The sequence below is a fragment of the Neophocaena asiaeorientalis genome, unplaced genomic scaffold (genome assembly GCF_003031525.2).
Source record: "Neophocaena asiaeorientalis asiaeorientalis breed wild unplaced genomic scaffold, Neophocaena_asiaeorientalis_V1.1 scaffold134, whole genome shotgun sequence".
NCBI lineage: Eukaryota > Metazoa > Chordata > Mammalia > Artiodactyla > Phocoenidae > Neophocaena > Neophocaena asiaeorientalis.
Genome location: NW_020185339.1, coordinates 4,806,726 through 4,821,892, shown reverse-complemented (window position 1 = coordinate 4,821,892; position 15,167 = coordinate 4,806,726). Strand labels below are relative to the sequence as shown.

Below are 15,167 nucleotides of genomic sequence, written 5' to 3'. Positions count from 1 at the left end.
AGCCAAAAAAGAAAGAAAGAAAGAAATGTATTTAGCTATTTAGAGATATATAATAGGAAAATAAATACTTCATTCTACACCCAATCCTTTTTGGACAATGGCTCTCATATGTACATTACCCCTGTGGAACATGCAAATTCAGACACACAGAGACCACACACAGCGTAAAACATGGAACATCACAGAAGAGACTGCTTATCAGTCAGCTTTCATCTTTTTAACCAAAGGTTTTCTCTAGCAAGATATGGCTAATGGATTGTTAATAACTGTTAACAGAGTTTGCTCTGTTTTCTGCTTATAATGACAAAGTGAAGGACAACCTACAAGGCTGTTATTTCCTACGGGAAATACATTGTCCTAGTTTGGAGACAATTTGACCTCTGGATATTTTCTTCTTACAACAACACTCAGTGAGTGCTGACACTGGGAGTCATGACTGTTTCAGATTAGCCAGGAAAGACTAAGTGGTAATAAACCTTTAAGCAAAAGAATAAAGTAGCCTAATGGATTAGTGAATATCTACTTTACGTATGAATACTCTCCTAGATAATTCTATCTTTTTTTTTTTGATAATTCTATCTTTGCATTTGGTTTGAAGTATTTGCATGTGAAATTTTCTGTATGGAGGACAAAAAACAGTTAATATCTATCATTCTGTGAGCATGCACAGGGAAAGTACTGGAAGTAGAAACAAGAGACACAGGCTTACTACAAGTCTTTTACCAAAGTTCCCAAATCAGAAATGCCTCTTATCTACTTACAGATGTGCAGTAGATGGGGGTTGAAACTTGGACAAATCTAGGTTGGAGAATGATCTACTATTTTACATTTCAATGGAATATTATCTTTATACGTATTCCCAAGCCTATGTTTGCAACTACAAAAAAGCATAGGTTTAATTTGGAAGCCACAAAATATTTAGGTAAATGAAATCTTTTGCTACAAAGCTACTATCTTGAAACTCACTTTTATCATTATTTTTTACCCACTTATTATCATAAAAAAACTAGTTCTCAGATTCTGCACACAGACAGCTTTATGTAAAATATATAAACATTTGTCCAAATTGATACACAGATTGCATAAATACGGCAATTAAGGTTGCATTTACAGATGTGCATGTACAATGTTGTGCAAATTATCACAATATTACAATTTCAAAAATTATTCCAATTGGAATCCAAGTAAAGCAATTAGTGAAAAAATACCCATGCAGAATTTAAATATCTCAGAACAAAGTTTTAAATGTTTTCAGTAAAAGTTCACACATTTAAAATAGTTTTATTCATTTTATTTGTATATGTCAAAATACATTTTTATTTCCAAAATAGTGGGTTTTGCAACTAGTTTCATGCAGAAACAAGGTCTGCTCAATACTACCAATAAAATCAATATAGCACAGTAGCTGTTCAGTTTTAGATACAAAGAATAAATAACCTAAATACAAAACACTAAAATATTAGAAACATGTATTTAATCATTCTTCACAGGCATCCAAACTTCACAAATATAATCCTTAGCATGCCTAACTGTTGTGCAACCAGAACATGTTGCAGTCACTCAAACTGACCAATTATCTGTATATTTTACGTCCACATAAGACCATGGAAATTCTTTATATTCAGACCAACCATTCATACAGTTCAAATATAACCAAAAATAAAATTCCCACAACTATCCTTGTACCTTTAAAAATCAAGAATCCTGAGCTTGGTAGTAAGAGCATAACCTTATATCTTCATAAAACCAATCAAGAAAGAGAGGACTTAAAATCCTGCTTACCAAAACACCTTTTCCCAACCCCAAAGTAATCTAAAATAGGCAGTAGAACACAATGACCTTTTAAAATGAAGGGGGTACAAATTCACATTTAATATAGTATACAATACAATCAATAATACAATTAGCTACTATAAGCTTTACAATGTACAATTTATTCAAATGGCTGAACTGTTCAGTGGTTAAGGAGACAGTTATGTGCCAGAAAGAGTATTTTTTGCATGATTTAATGAAAATATAAAAGCTATTTGTCCAAATAAAAGCCATCTTCATATGTACTTGGTTTTACTTTTTTTTTAAAAAAGGCCACTGAAATGTATAAAATGGTCTGAACATGATGGTGGTATCAAAGTCAATGCCTCTTCACATGGCAATAACAGTGCATTTAACACGAACTCACGTTAAGTCTGCAAATGATTTCATAGCATTACTTTGGCTAGCACAACAGTTATAGACAGCACTCAGATAAATACAGGTATGTGAAATGTGAAGCAATTACCTTATGGAACTTTAATTATGGTTGAATACTATCAAATGAAAACTGCAAATAAAAGTAAAAGCATTTTACAGTAGAAAACTTTTGTAAAGATAGGGCTCCACATAAACGTGTTATTTTAAAAGTCTTTATATCACATTGTTAGCAAATTTTGTTTTTAACACTATTATGGAGTAGCCTACTTTGCATTAACAGACATTTGAAATAAGAAAACAGTCAAGCATGCCATGTGGTGGTCTAAAAATCAAAACAATACACTTATTTATATATACAGCATCACTCAGTACCTGCTAAAATGAATGTGAAGATTAAAGAATCTAACATCTTATACTACAATAATAAAAAACAAACAAAACAAAAGTGACCAATGAAGGCAGAAAACAGGACTTAAAAGAATCTAATCTCAACTGACTTTAAAGCATTCATATAAGGAATAAATGCATATTGCACAAACAGTGAAAGCAAATGTTCCACCAAGCAATTCAGTTCCAGGTGGGGGACAACACAGCATTAGCCTAATATATGACAATGATCTCAGAAGAGCAAGTGTTCTTTTCTGTAAATGAGAAAGCTGTGAGACAGGAGAAGGGTCTGCCACATGAAGAGTTAGAAAGAAAAAATACAAACCCAAACTCAGATGTAAAGCAAAAAAAAAAAAATTAAATATCGAAAAACTGGAAACTGTGGCACATCAAAAAATGCTGAATAACTGTCTTCTGTGAGAGCTGAGTTTTTGTTGACACAAAAGTATTTATGTACAACTAAGGCTTACTGGTTAAATATCTGAGGCATATCTGGCCTTGAACACTTTCCTTATATGCTGGAGCTGTAAACAAGTTTTCTCAGTCATAAAAAAAAAAATCTTCTCAGCAGCTGCATTAACATGAAACAATGGTCTTGATACAAGGAAAAAAAAAAAAAAAGAAAAACACCAGAAAATTAAACAAAACAAAACTCCTAGATAAGAGGGCATTTGGCAGGATATCCAAAAATGACAGTCTCCAAGGATTCTTCCCAGGCTTCCAGTGACTGTCAATTATGGTCCACTGGGTTACTAATATGTGCAATTCCAATTACTTGCTGCTTTTTCTTTTTTTATTTGGAAAGTTTGCTTATAACTCTGATCAAGGCCCCATTTTCATCCTTTAGCCTCTGGTTGTCTGCTTTTAGGTCTGGTAACATCTATGAGAGGAAAAACAGAAGAGAAAGTTTTAATTCAATAAAAAGATAAAATATGATTCTTAATAAATGTTATATTTTTACCACAAGACACATGAACAAGCTTTGTCAGTTATATATACTTCTAGTGACTAAAACATGTATCAGGAAGAACCTCCCCCATTTGTGAAGCTAATTAGTTTAATAAATGATGAAATGAAAGGTTTATTCTCCCAAAGTTATCAATTGAAATGTACTAAATCACTTGACATTATGAGTCACGAGCACACCATATTAGAGCAGCCAAGGAAAGGAAGCCTATTTTTGTTAGGATAGGCTCTTAAAGGGAATTCCTTTAAGAGTTCCTGTCAGCCTAAATTAAGGCCTTTTGCTTTATTTATGTCAGACCTCAAACCATACTGTTATTCCACAAGAAAACCAGCTTATTTAGGGAAGTTTTGAGGGAATTAGACTTGTTCTAAATTATTAAAATTCCTTAAATGATTTACCTTGTACTAAGTTTAAGTGCCTAGTACAATGTCTGATCCAAGATAAGTGCTCAATTAAATGGTAACAAAGCAATTATTACTATCATTAGAATAGTATAAAATAATTTATAAGCCAAAGTAGTAAGTCTGAATTTATAAAAATTTTCAAGCATAGAAAAATATAAGCAGTATTTGGAGTAAATAGAAAAACACACCCTTACATCCTGAAAACAAAACTATTTTTTGTTTTACAGACAAACTGAATGAGGGGTGGAATTATTATAAGTTAATTGGATTTTCTACTAAGAATGATTTAAATCACATGTGCTCTGCCAGATTTGCTTGGAAATGGAATAGCTTATATTTTAGACATTAAAATATACTTTCCAAGATATTTAGGTCTCTTTCCTCAGCTTTCAAAATGTACTAGGTTATCAAATTAGATAAAAGTAAAACTACTTGCAAAATTACCTTAAGCAAAATCTTTATGAAGAGTTTAATATTATGTGGAACCAATCAATTCTTACCTGTGCTCAGAATGCAGGGATATAAAATACAGTAATCTGAAGTTTATTAGGATAAACTAATAAGTTTATTAGGATACCGCTGTTCATAGAGAACTACGTGAATATTAACGAAGATGGTTCTGACTGAAAATGACATTATTTTGAAAAGCAGATAATTCATGTTTAATCTTCGGCTTCAACATATATTATGTGTAAAATACATGTTCCATTTTCTTTCTAGTAAAGAGTTTTAAACAGCCATATTTTTAAGTGCTAAAATATTCGTAGAGCCAAAATGTGCACTAGCTTTGCAAAAGTGCAGACAAGTCTTTTATCTAAATGCCTCGATCATTCCCTCAGTTTACTGCAGTTTATCAGTCACAATACACAATTAGTGACACTTTCTAACATTCTGAGAAGCCATGCATAATTAAACAGTTATATGATAAGCTCCAGACACAATGGCATTAATTTGTAAAAGTGAGCTCAAGACACGCTTACTAATACAAAAACACCTGCCTGGCTCTACTAAGAAGAAATGATGAAACTATAAATTATAGATTCACAGACTGCAGTTGCCTACAGAACCCTGAGCGCTTGGCTACCACTCTTGTCAAGGCCCTATTCTCAGTCAGCAGTCGCTCATTTAATTCTCTCAGAGTTTGAATTTGCTTTATTTGGTGCAGATTCTGCAGGAATCAGAACATAAAGAAATAGAAAATAAAAAATAAGAAAGTGGAAAAGAGTACAATGAAAACATAAAGAATCACAGATAACAAATGTAAGAAGAAAAAAATTAAGAGTCTTAAAAGAATATTTCATGAAATTTGCAAAAGTAAACAGTGTAGTTCTAAAATTCCTTATCAAACAAAATACACAGGTAAACAAAATCCAAAAACATTTTCTCCAAAGCCATTCAATAATGTTTTAATAAGAAACTAAATAATTCAATAGAAAAACATTTAAATCTTGAAATTCTAATTCTATGGGCATAATTTCCTATGCATTAGTCCATTAATTCATAATGTGATAGATACTTTATGCAAGACAATGTAATAAGAGGTAATCAATTAACTATGTCATTCTTTTTTTTCCTGAGAAGAATGTACCTTCCAATATTCAAAATGAACTTATTTTCACAGGTGATGCAGAGTTTGATAAACTGTACCTCTGACTGCCCACTACTCTAATGTCCTTTATTTTTATTTATTTATTATTTTATTATTATTATTCTTTTTCGCGGTACGTGAGCCTCTCACTGTTGTTGCCTCTCCCGTTGCGGAGCACAGGCTCCAGAAGCGCAGGCTCATCGGCTATGGCTCATGGGCCCAGCCGCTCTGCGGCATATGGGATCTTCCCGGACCGGGGCACGAACCTGTGTCCCCTGCATCGGCAGGCGGACTCTCAACCACTGTGCCACCAGGGAAGCCCCTAATGTCCTTTATTTTCAAAAGAGAACATTCCTATAGTGATCCTTCCTCACCAGTTATTCTCCAAGGAACAGAGTATTTGAACTGCAACAAATAAATGATAAATCCTAAATCTTATAGTCATTATTGTCCAATTTATTCTATACCTGAACATCAAAAGTGCCATGAAAACTGATTAACAAAAAGATTTGAGTTTTAAATACTTTTCTAGCTCACCTAAAACCTGGATTTAGGAAGAAAGAAAAGCACAAGATATAGATAACTCACAAATTGTATAAGCGGCTTTAAGAACAATTAATGTAAACATAGTATCTGTAATGGTACTGTAAAATTTGAGTTTATACTGCAGCATGATTTACTTACTTTGAGCTCTTCTTCCATTTCAGATATTCTTCTTTCTAGAGCTCTTCGTTCCTAGGTGAATTTAAGGTACTAATGTTAATGATATAAGTATTATATTCTTAAATTTTCTTCTAAATTGTGAAATAGTGACACTTTAGAATAAAAAATTAAATCAGGAGCAGTGTAGAAAAAGATGCGATGCCAGTGATGTGTAAAGAGCTTTCCAAAATTTGAGAGAAATAAATATGAAGATCATTATTTTGTTACTTCCTGTAAGCTCTTTCTTTAAAGCTTTGACTTTCTGGTAAGATGCTACATAACACGTTTAAACTGTTTTTAGTTCACATAAAACTTAGGTTAGGGATAGAGTAAACCAATACTCAAGACTGAGGATTGAATAGAAAAGAAAAAAAAAAGGAAACTCACACAAAGATGCAATTACTCTATAGTGATAAAAAGCAGAAAAGCAAGAAGCAAACGTGCCTAAAATATCTGTACTTTAAATTTCAAAAGGATCTAAGAGATGTTCATCTCCTCCACCCACAATGTTAACTAGTCATTATTTGTCCAATCGACTTTATAGCTTTGTATTTAGTTTGATACTCTACATAGCATTAATGCAGTGAATCTAATGAAGAAGCAACTGTAGCATTTATTTTAAACTACCTTGTTTCAAAGAGTGATAGGCAAAGGCAACATACAGTATATTACTGCAGTGTACAGTTTTATTCTCCCTTAAATAATAAGCATTCTAAGGTGTTATGCAAAAAGCAAGCAGCAGTAATTAATGTGCTTAAAACTTTGGTTAGGTCATACCGCCCAGAAGATACTGACTCTTGCCGGTCACCTTTCAGATACAAACCATTTAAATTTAGTTTAATCACACTGAAACTATTTCTAAGACATTCTTTCCCAGATTAATAATTAATGTTGATATTTAGTAAAGCAGTACATTTACTGTAAATGTTAACGTTTTTAGAGTATGTGATTTTAAAAAATAGATGAAATCCTACCCATAGTCTTATAAGTACTGTGTTATTCTACTATTAGCATGTTTAAACATTATTACACAGACAAAAATGTTACTTTTGATAAACAGACCTTTCTCCTATTTAACAATACATCCATGACACATTCATAAAAACCACTGCACTTCTCAAAATACTAGGACATATAGTATTATATTTGATCCTCATAACTTTGTGAAATATCAGCAACAGCATTATTTCCTCCAACTGACAGGTAACAACCCCATCATTCTCAATTTTATTATGTGCCTTCAAGATTTTAACTATGTAGTGGTAAAGCTAGACAAGAGCACTATACTGAACTGCCTCACTGCCAAACTGACAACTGTAAAGTTGCAGGAAATTTCTTATATTTAACAAATAAACTTATTACCATTTAAAAATATGGTTAAGAGGTAAAAAATGCATATAAAGTGCTTAACTCAGTGCCTGCCTGGTATGTAAAAGAGTGCTGAATAAAAGTTAGCAGTTATTATTAATACTATGATTACCAATGTCTATTAAACTGAAAGTAGATTAGCTACTTCATAATTTATCTGCATTTGACAGGCAGAAAGAGGAGGTCAGGTGAGAATGTCAGAATATGAACATGTATATATTGTAGGTGTATAAGCCTAGATGAAAAAGAAAAAGATAAACATTAAACCATCACTTATCTCTACATGATAGGGAGATTTTATTTTCATCTTTTGTTAAAATTTTTGTAATAAATACATTACTTTCACAAAAATAAAATATTCTTAAAAATGTGACTATCTCAAAAATAAATAATAATTTGATTAAGTATATGGTTATCTATGTCTTTCATCTCAACTATTAGTATGGATAAAAGAGAACTGAAAACATTTCTTTACTGTTTCACATATCTTGGACGTAAAATTCAGTAAGTTATATTGTGGTATAATAATCAACATTAAATTTAAAAAAATAAGTGATTCCAAATTTTTAGCAATTATAAGTTAGATCAATAGTTTTTTAAATGGCCCAGAACAATGATTTTTAAAACCTCATGAAATCATAATAAAACTAGGAGTTATTATACGTTACAATTTAGTAAATGACGTAGACATTAACTATTATGTTTATATATTTGGTATTTTTATCATTTCTCTCCTTTTTTGGGGTCAACAAGGTAAATTTTTAAAATGGAATGGAAGAAAATATTCTCATATCAAGTGCTCTTGACTATTTATATTCTTTGATCTAGAGATCAGAGCTCCACAGTATGTAATTTCTTCTCTGGCTGAAACCTTCAAAATCTAGCCACTGCTCAGCTGTACTACAGGTACTCTTTGAGTTAATTTTTCCACTAACTTTTGATCATTTATAGATCTTCAACTGCTCAGACTAAACTTGTGGAGTTTTTCTTATGCCCACTGCCAAATCCCTGGGCAATAATAAGAGGAGAAAAATACAAGTGAATATATCACAGCCAGATAAAAAATTGTAGAAAGACATAAAATGGTAAAAGGATTTTCTTGTAATCTTTTTTTTGTTTTAGAAGAGCCTACTTAAGTTAAATATTTAAACTCAAAATTAAATAAAATATTGTTAAATTAACTTTAAAAAGAATTTGAAAATTTGGTCCCCAGATCTTTAAAAACTTTAAGAATGGAAGTATTTTAATTTTGTAAAGAATTAAACTAAATGTATAGATGATTAAAGTGTTTTAAGTATATCACCAGAGAAAATCAAAGAGATAAATGGCATTTTAAAAATATCAGATTCACTATCACAATGTGTACATTTCATAACTAAGGCAAGATTTTTTTTGTACAAAAGAATAACATGGTAAATTAAATTTAACAAGGTAATTTCACCCCATAAGACTCTATAAAGAAGGTAAGCTAGAAAACATTCATAATCAAATTATTGAATATTAATTTAAACTAATTAAAACTACCATCTATAAAAACAAAACTAAAGAAAACCAAAAAACGTACCATTGCTTATATAAAAAACAAAGGGGGAAATTGATTACTTATTCAGTAAGATGGACACTTACCCTTTTTTCCATTTCCAGTAGTGACCTATCAGCAAATCTTTCTTGTCTCTGCAAGGAAGTAAGAAATATAGAAGAGATGTAACTGCAATAAAGATGGGGAAAGGGAGAGGACCACAGTAACTCTCCTCTACTGGTATTCAAAGAAATCACACTATTCAGGAGTAATACACAGGTGTAAGCAAAGAACAGAGAAAACAGGATTTCTACTGAAATAATAAAGAGCTAGAGGAATGCTTAGGAATACAATGGTCTCCACAGTTCTCATCGTTTATGTATCGTTTTTCCTCGGGTCTTTACAGTTGAGCTGAGAGTAAGGATGGGTGAGTACTATGGAGCAAAGCCAAAAATATCCTAGTTTTCCCTCCGATGTTCAAGCTCTCTCTTTTCCTACACCAGGAAGAATGGCTAACCTTAGTGCTCAGATTCCACGACGTTGACTGAAATGTACTTTGGACCAGGTTGTGTGACTGTATCCATGCAGTCAGACTAGTAAACTGGCCTTTTGGTCCTCTTTCACAGCTACCTTAGTTTTTTGCTCACTCCTTCTCTAGAGTATTTTTCCCCAATCATCCATGTTCCAAAATTGGTCAGAAGGTTCATATCCACTGTCACTTATAAGAAATCCTAGCCATATAGCTTTTCTTCTCGTAAGGTCAGGTCTCATTTGTTTCTGCTTCGTGTACTATACAATCAACTAAAGTTGATAAATACTGAGATCTGGGGGATGAAAAGGGCCCTTGGGGTTTTAAGCCACATGCTGCACTCAATACCAGAGAGCTGTGCATATGGGTATTGAGAACAGGACACAAGTGCTTAGTTCTCATTTACGTTGACCTCTGTTCATACATCTCCCTTGGGATTCCTGGTCTACTTGCTGAAAATGAATTCATCAAAAGGCTCATTCCCCAGAAGCCAATCTGCTGAATAACCAATTTAAAAAATTTACCAAACATGGTTTTTGACAACTACTTAGTAAGAATGCTCTGCTATGATCATTAACCACAAAATATACTTTAAAAAACTCTCTCTACATACACATATATGGTTCATCACTGATTAAGCACAACTTCACTGTTTACTTTGGTGATTTAAAAAACATTTCTTGGGACTTCCCTGGTGGCGCAGTGGTTAAGAATCTGCCCGCCAATGCAGGGGACACGGGTTCAAGCCCTGGTCTGGGAAAGTACCACATACCGTGCAGCAACTAAGCCCAAGCGCCACAACTACTGAGCCCACATGCCACAACTACTGAAGCCCTCACGCCTAGAGCCCATGCTCCACAACAAGAGAAGCATGTGGAGTAATAAGAAGCCGTAATGAGAAGCCCACGCACTGCAATGAAGAGTAGCCCCCTGCTTGCCACAACCAGAGAAAGCCTGCACGCAGCAACAAAGACCCAAAGCAGCCAACAAAATAAATAAATAAATAAATTTATTAAAAAATAAATAATTAAATAAAAACCATTTCTTTAGGGGACTTCCCTGGTGGCACAGAGGTTAAGAATCCACTGGCCAATTCAGGGGACATGGGTTCGATCCCTGGTCTGGGAAGATCTCACATGCCGCGGAGCAACTAAACCCATGCACCACAACTACTGAACCCCGTGCACCTAGAGCCCATGCTCTGCAACAAGAGAAGCCAACGCAATGAGAAACCCGTGCACCACAACGAAGAGTAGCCTCTGCAACTAGAGAAAGCCCATGTGCAGCAACGAAGACTCAACTCAGCCAAAAATAAATAAATAAATAAAATAAATAAACAAAACAAAACAAACATTTCTTTATATAATTTTCTCTTCTGTCAACCCTTTCAACATTCATATTTTTGTATCATCAGGGCTTGTAAACCAAGTTACTTTTTGACCCTTTTTTGCACAATTTCTTTTTTAACGTTATAGTACATAAATAAAGATCTAAATCATGGCCATCTAACTTGTTTTATTTAATTTTTTTTTTCCCACACTGCACAGGTTGCAGGATCTTAGTTCCCCAACCAGGAATTGAACCCGTGGCCTCAGCAATGAAAGCATGGAGCCCTAACCACTGGACTGCCAGGGAATTCCTAATCTGTTGTTTTAAATGATTTTGTTTTTTTGTGCTTACTCTTCCTGGAAAAATAGAAGTTAATGTATTCCCATTGCTTACTGTTAGAAATCAAATTCAGAATTTCAAATAAGATGAGACTTTCAGGGATTTCCCTGGTGGTACAGTGGTTAAGAATCCACCTGCAAGGCAGGGGACACATGTTTGAGCCCTAGTCTGGGAAGATCCCACATGCTGCGGAGCAACTAAGCCTATGCACCACAACTACTGAGCCCGCATGCCACAGCTACTGAAGCCCACGACCTAGAGCCCGCGCTCTACAACGAGAAGCCACCGCGATGAGAAGCCCGTGCACTGCAGCGAAGAGTAGCTCCCACTCACCGCAACTAGAGAAAGCCTGTGAGCAGCAACGAAGATCCAACACAGCCAAAAATAAATAAATAAATTTTTAAAAAGATGAGACTTTCAGCTAATTCTGATATACTTTTGATTTTTTATTTTATTTTTAATTAATTAATTAATTTTATTTACTGTTTTTATTTTTGGCTGCGTTGGGTCTTCAGTGCTGCTCGCAGGCTTTCTCTAGTTGAGGCGAGCAAGGACTACTCTTCGTTGTGGTGCGTGGCCTTCTCATCGCGGTGGCTTCTCTTGTTGCGGATCACGGGCTCTAGGTGGGCATACAGGCTCAGTAGTTGTGGCTCACGGGCTTCGCTGTTCTGCAGCATGTGGGATCTTCCCGGACCAGGGCTCAAACCTGTGTCCCCTGCATTGGCAGGTGGATTCTTAACCACTGCGACACCAAGGAAGCCCAACTTTAGTTAATATTTTTGGTAGATATTCTAGTTAAAGCTGTTAAAATAACAATTGGTAAACCTGGTGAATTGACATTTGACAAAATCATTATTCATCAACTGGTTTCTGGTAAATTAACCTATTTCCCTCCCTTGGAGACTGTACAGGGAGTAGGGTGGCTGGGTTAAGGCAGGATTCAAGGATTCTAGAGTCCTTGGCTAAATACTATCACACAGACCTAAACTTCAACTTTAATTCTTTTGGCTGTGCTGCACCTTTTGCACGATCTTAGTGGATCTTAGTTCCCCAACCAGGGATTGAATCCGGGCCCACGGCAGTGAAAGCACGGAGGCCTAACAACTGGACCACCAGGGAATTCCCAAGATTAATTCCTAACAGGATGATCGTTCCCTTGGAAAAATTCCACATGACTATCAAAACTGCCACTACTATGTATATTCATGAACAGTTACAAAAGAAATGTTAAAAAAAACCCCCAAAACATCAGGTGGAAAGATTCACAGTAGACTTAAATGCTCAGGATAAGTAATTCTAAAATTGAACAGAAAGTTTAATGTCCTATCAGTTTTACTTTTACATATATCCCTAAATTTTTCAAATGACATTTACATAGTGTAAGATACTAACTTTGAATATTTACTCAATATCTCATACTCTAATTACCCCTCCTATTATTAATTCAGTATACTGGGCATGATACTTAGAATGCCTGCTAAGGCAGAAGCTGTCATACTCTTTAATGCAGTGACTTATTTCTCTGGTGACAGTCAATGGGATCAGAAATTGGTACCTGACCCAAAGGAAGCTTGCAATAGTTGTCCAGTGTCCTATGAAATGGTCACTAATAGGTCCATGGGCACTAACAGGACTGCTTCACATTGATGATAACTGGCTAATTCTATCAGTTCCCCTTTCTTCTAGAGTTTGAATGAGAAACATATAGGAAGAATTAGATGACAAGAGAGTAGGTAGAAAAGCAGAGAAACATATAGGAAGAATTAGATGACAAAAGAGTAGGTAGAAAAGCAGAGAAACATAGAGATGGCAACAAGCAGTGGAAACACAGATTAGCTGAATCACCATAAGACAGAATACTACAGTAGGGAGCAGTGGACACTTTTATTTAGAAAATATTTATTTAGAAAATTTATTTAGAAAATATTATGACCAAATCTCTAGAGCTGAAACTAGTTATAATATTTTGCAGCGGCTCACTAAGCTACTAATGCAACCTGAAGAATGATGACATTCCAGTTTACCATGAAGCCTAAGTGTAAGACAGCAAGTTTAAACTTGTGTGACAGTCCAAGTTTTTATGACACCTCACTATGAAACGTGTTCTTGTTCTGTACTTCACTGTGTATCTTCATAGTAAACCCTCATTACCTGATGGAATCTGAGTCTTCATAACCTCACAAGGTTAGCGTGATACCTGCAAATTTAGCACAGTCTCCACTGTACATAGACAATTGCTTCACAATGTAATAGTGGTTAACAACAAAAAAGGACCTGGTAATAAGTGTAAGTTCAACATAGAGAAGTAATTTTAAAAATTATGAGAAAGATGAGTATAAAAGAATGGTCACAGAAAGTATGCAGTCTCATTTATAGAACTGAGGATGCCATTTTAGATCTGTGTTTTCAAACTGGATTCTAAAAGTTTAGTGCAGAAATGTGTTTATGCTAGAAAGTCTTATGTTAAAATTAAACAAGTTTGTTTCCTTAAAAATTACAGGACTCGTTAGAGCCTTTAACATATAAATAAACCCTGTAAAATCTCCAAGATATAGAACATATAGTATTTCTCAGTTTCTTGGATCACAAAGCTCTTTCCTCTTTTTTTTTTTGTTTTGAAGGGGGGCAAGAGAAGGAAGAGGGAATGTTTTATGAAAAAAGAGCTTGGGAAACAATTCTTAGATCATACACATCCTAGATCATATGTACAAGGCTGTGAGTTCTGCTTGGCTATCCTAGTTTTCTTGTCTAAAATTATCTCTACTAGGTTGTTGCACAGAAGGAAGGTAAAAGGAGTTATGACTAAAATTATCTTCTTCCAGAATTATTGTGTCAAATTATGTCAAATTATTAAAAAGGTTCCTTTTATTAAACAGGAAACATTCATAATGAATAAAAATTATTATACAAAATTTTATGGCTTTAAGAAGATTCTGTATAGATAGATGCTTTGCCTTGCTACACTTGGTATGCTGTAAATAAGCATTTAAAATCCTCCATGTACCACAACATGGGTATTAAAAGGCTTAAAAATACTTTGACTTTCTACCGTAAGGCTATATACGTTCATATTTTAAATTCACTTTAGAAGAAAATAAATTATCGGTAAACTGTATTATCTTGATTCTGTCCTATTAATAAATAAGCTTTTATCAATAACCAAACTTATATCTAGAACACAAGAGAACATTTCAATGCAATTTTCAGATAGAATAAATCACAACCATTATCTTTAGAGTAACAAAGAGAAAAAGGTACAAACCTGGGTGGCCTTTTCCAATTGTAATTTAAGATCTGTCAGTTCCATATTTGTATCATGTAGTTGTGCTTTCAGCTTTTCATTTTCAGCTAGAATTTGTTCATAAAGCTATACAAATTAGGGGAGAAGAACAAATTACTTTTCTGCTTTTTTACTATTTTAAGAAGATTTCCCATTGATTACAATATTAAAACAGAAAGATTAATGTAACATATGAACTATTAAAAAAAGCATTAAAAATATTTTAATGCTTTGTGGTCTCAAGGCAGAAATTTTTGGTTATTCAGGTGTATTTATCCCACATAAACTCTTTAAAAACTAGTTCTGGTATTTAAAATTTATTACTTCACTGAAAATCCTGACTTTTCAGTTTGATTAAAAAAATTCAGTTATCTGATAAAGAGGGACCACACAGTGACCACAGCTGGAGTTCAGGAGCATTATGATTTTTATTTGGGGCCTCTGAGCTTTTCTGCCTATCATTCACTCTTTAATTCCTGATACTGAGATGGGAGTATCAGTTGCATTTATCATTATACTTGTATTATTTTTACTAAAGGTAAAAGGAAAACAAAATATTTCTTGA

General features: G+C 33.9%; 1 protein-coding gene across 5 annotated transcripts in view; it reads right to left on the bottom strand.

Annotated features, from left to right (window-relative positions):
- Positions 1 to 1,276: 1,276 nt before the first annotated feature.
- Positions 1,277 to 15,167, bottom strand: part of PPP1R12A (protein phosphatase 1 regulatory subunit 12A) — a 148,959-nt gene continuing 135,068 nt past the window's right edge. For all 5 annotated transcript variants that reach the window (XM_024737127.1, XM_024737130.1, XM_024737128.1 and 2 more), the window contains 4 exons: positions 14,585 to 14,689; positions 9,233 to 9,280; positions 6,221 to 6,271; positions 1,277 to 3,457 (listed from right to left, as the gene is read on the bottom strand). In XM_024737127.1, coding sequence (XP_024592895.1) covers positions 3,371 to 3,457; positions 6,221 to 6,271; positions 9,233 to 9,280; positions 14,585 to 14,689 — 291 coding nt within the window. In that variant the 3' untranslated portion in view covers positions 1,277 to 3,370. The remainder of the gene's footprint in view (positions 3,458 to 6,220; positions 6,272 to 9,232; positions 9,281 to 14,584; positions 14,690 to 15,167) is intronic.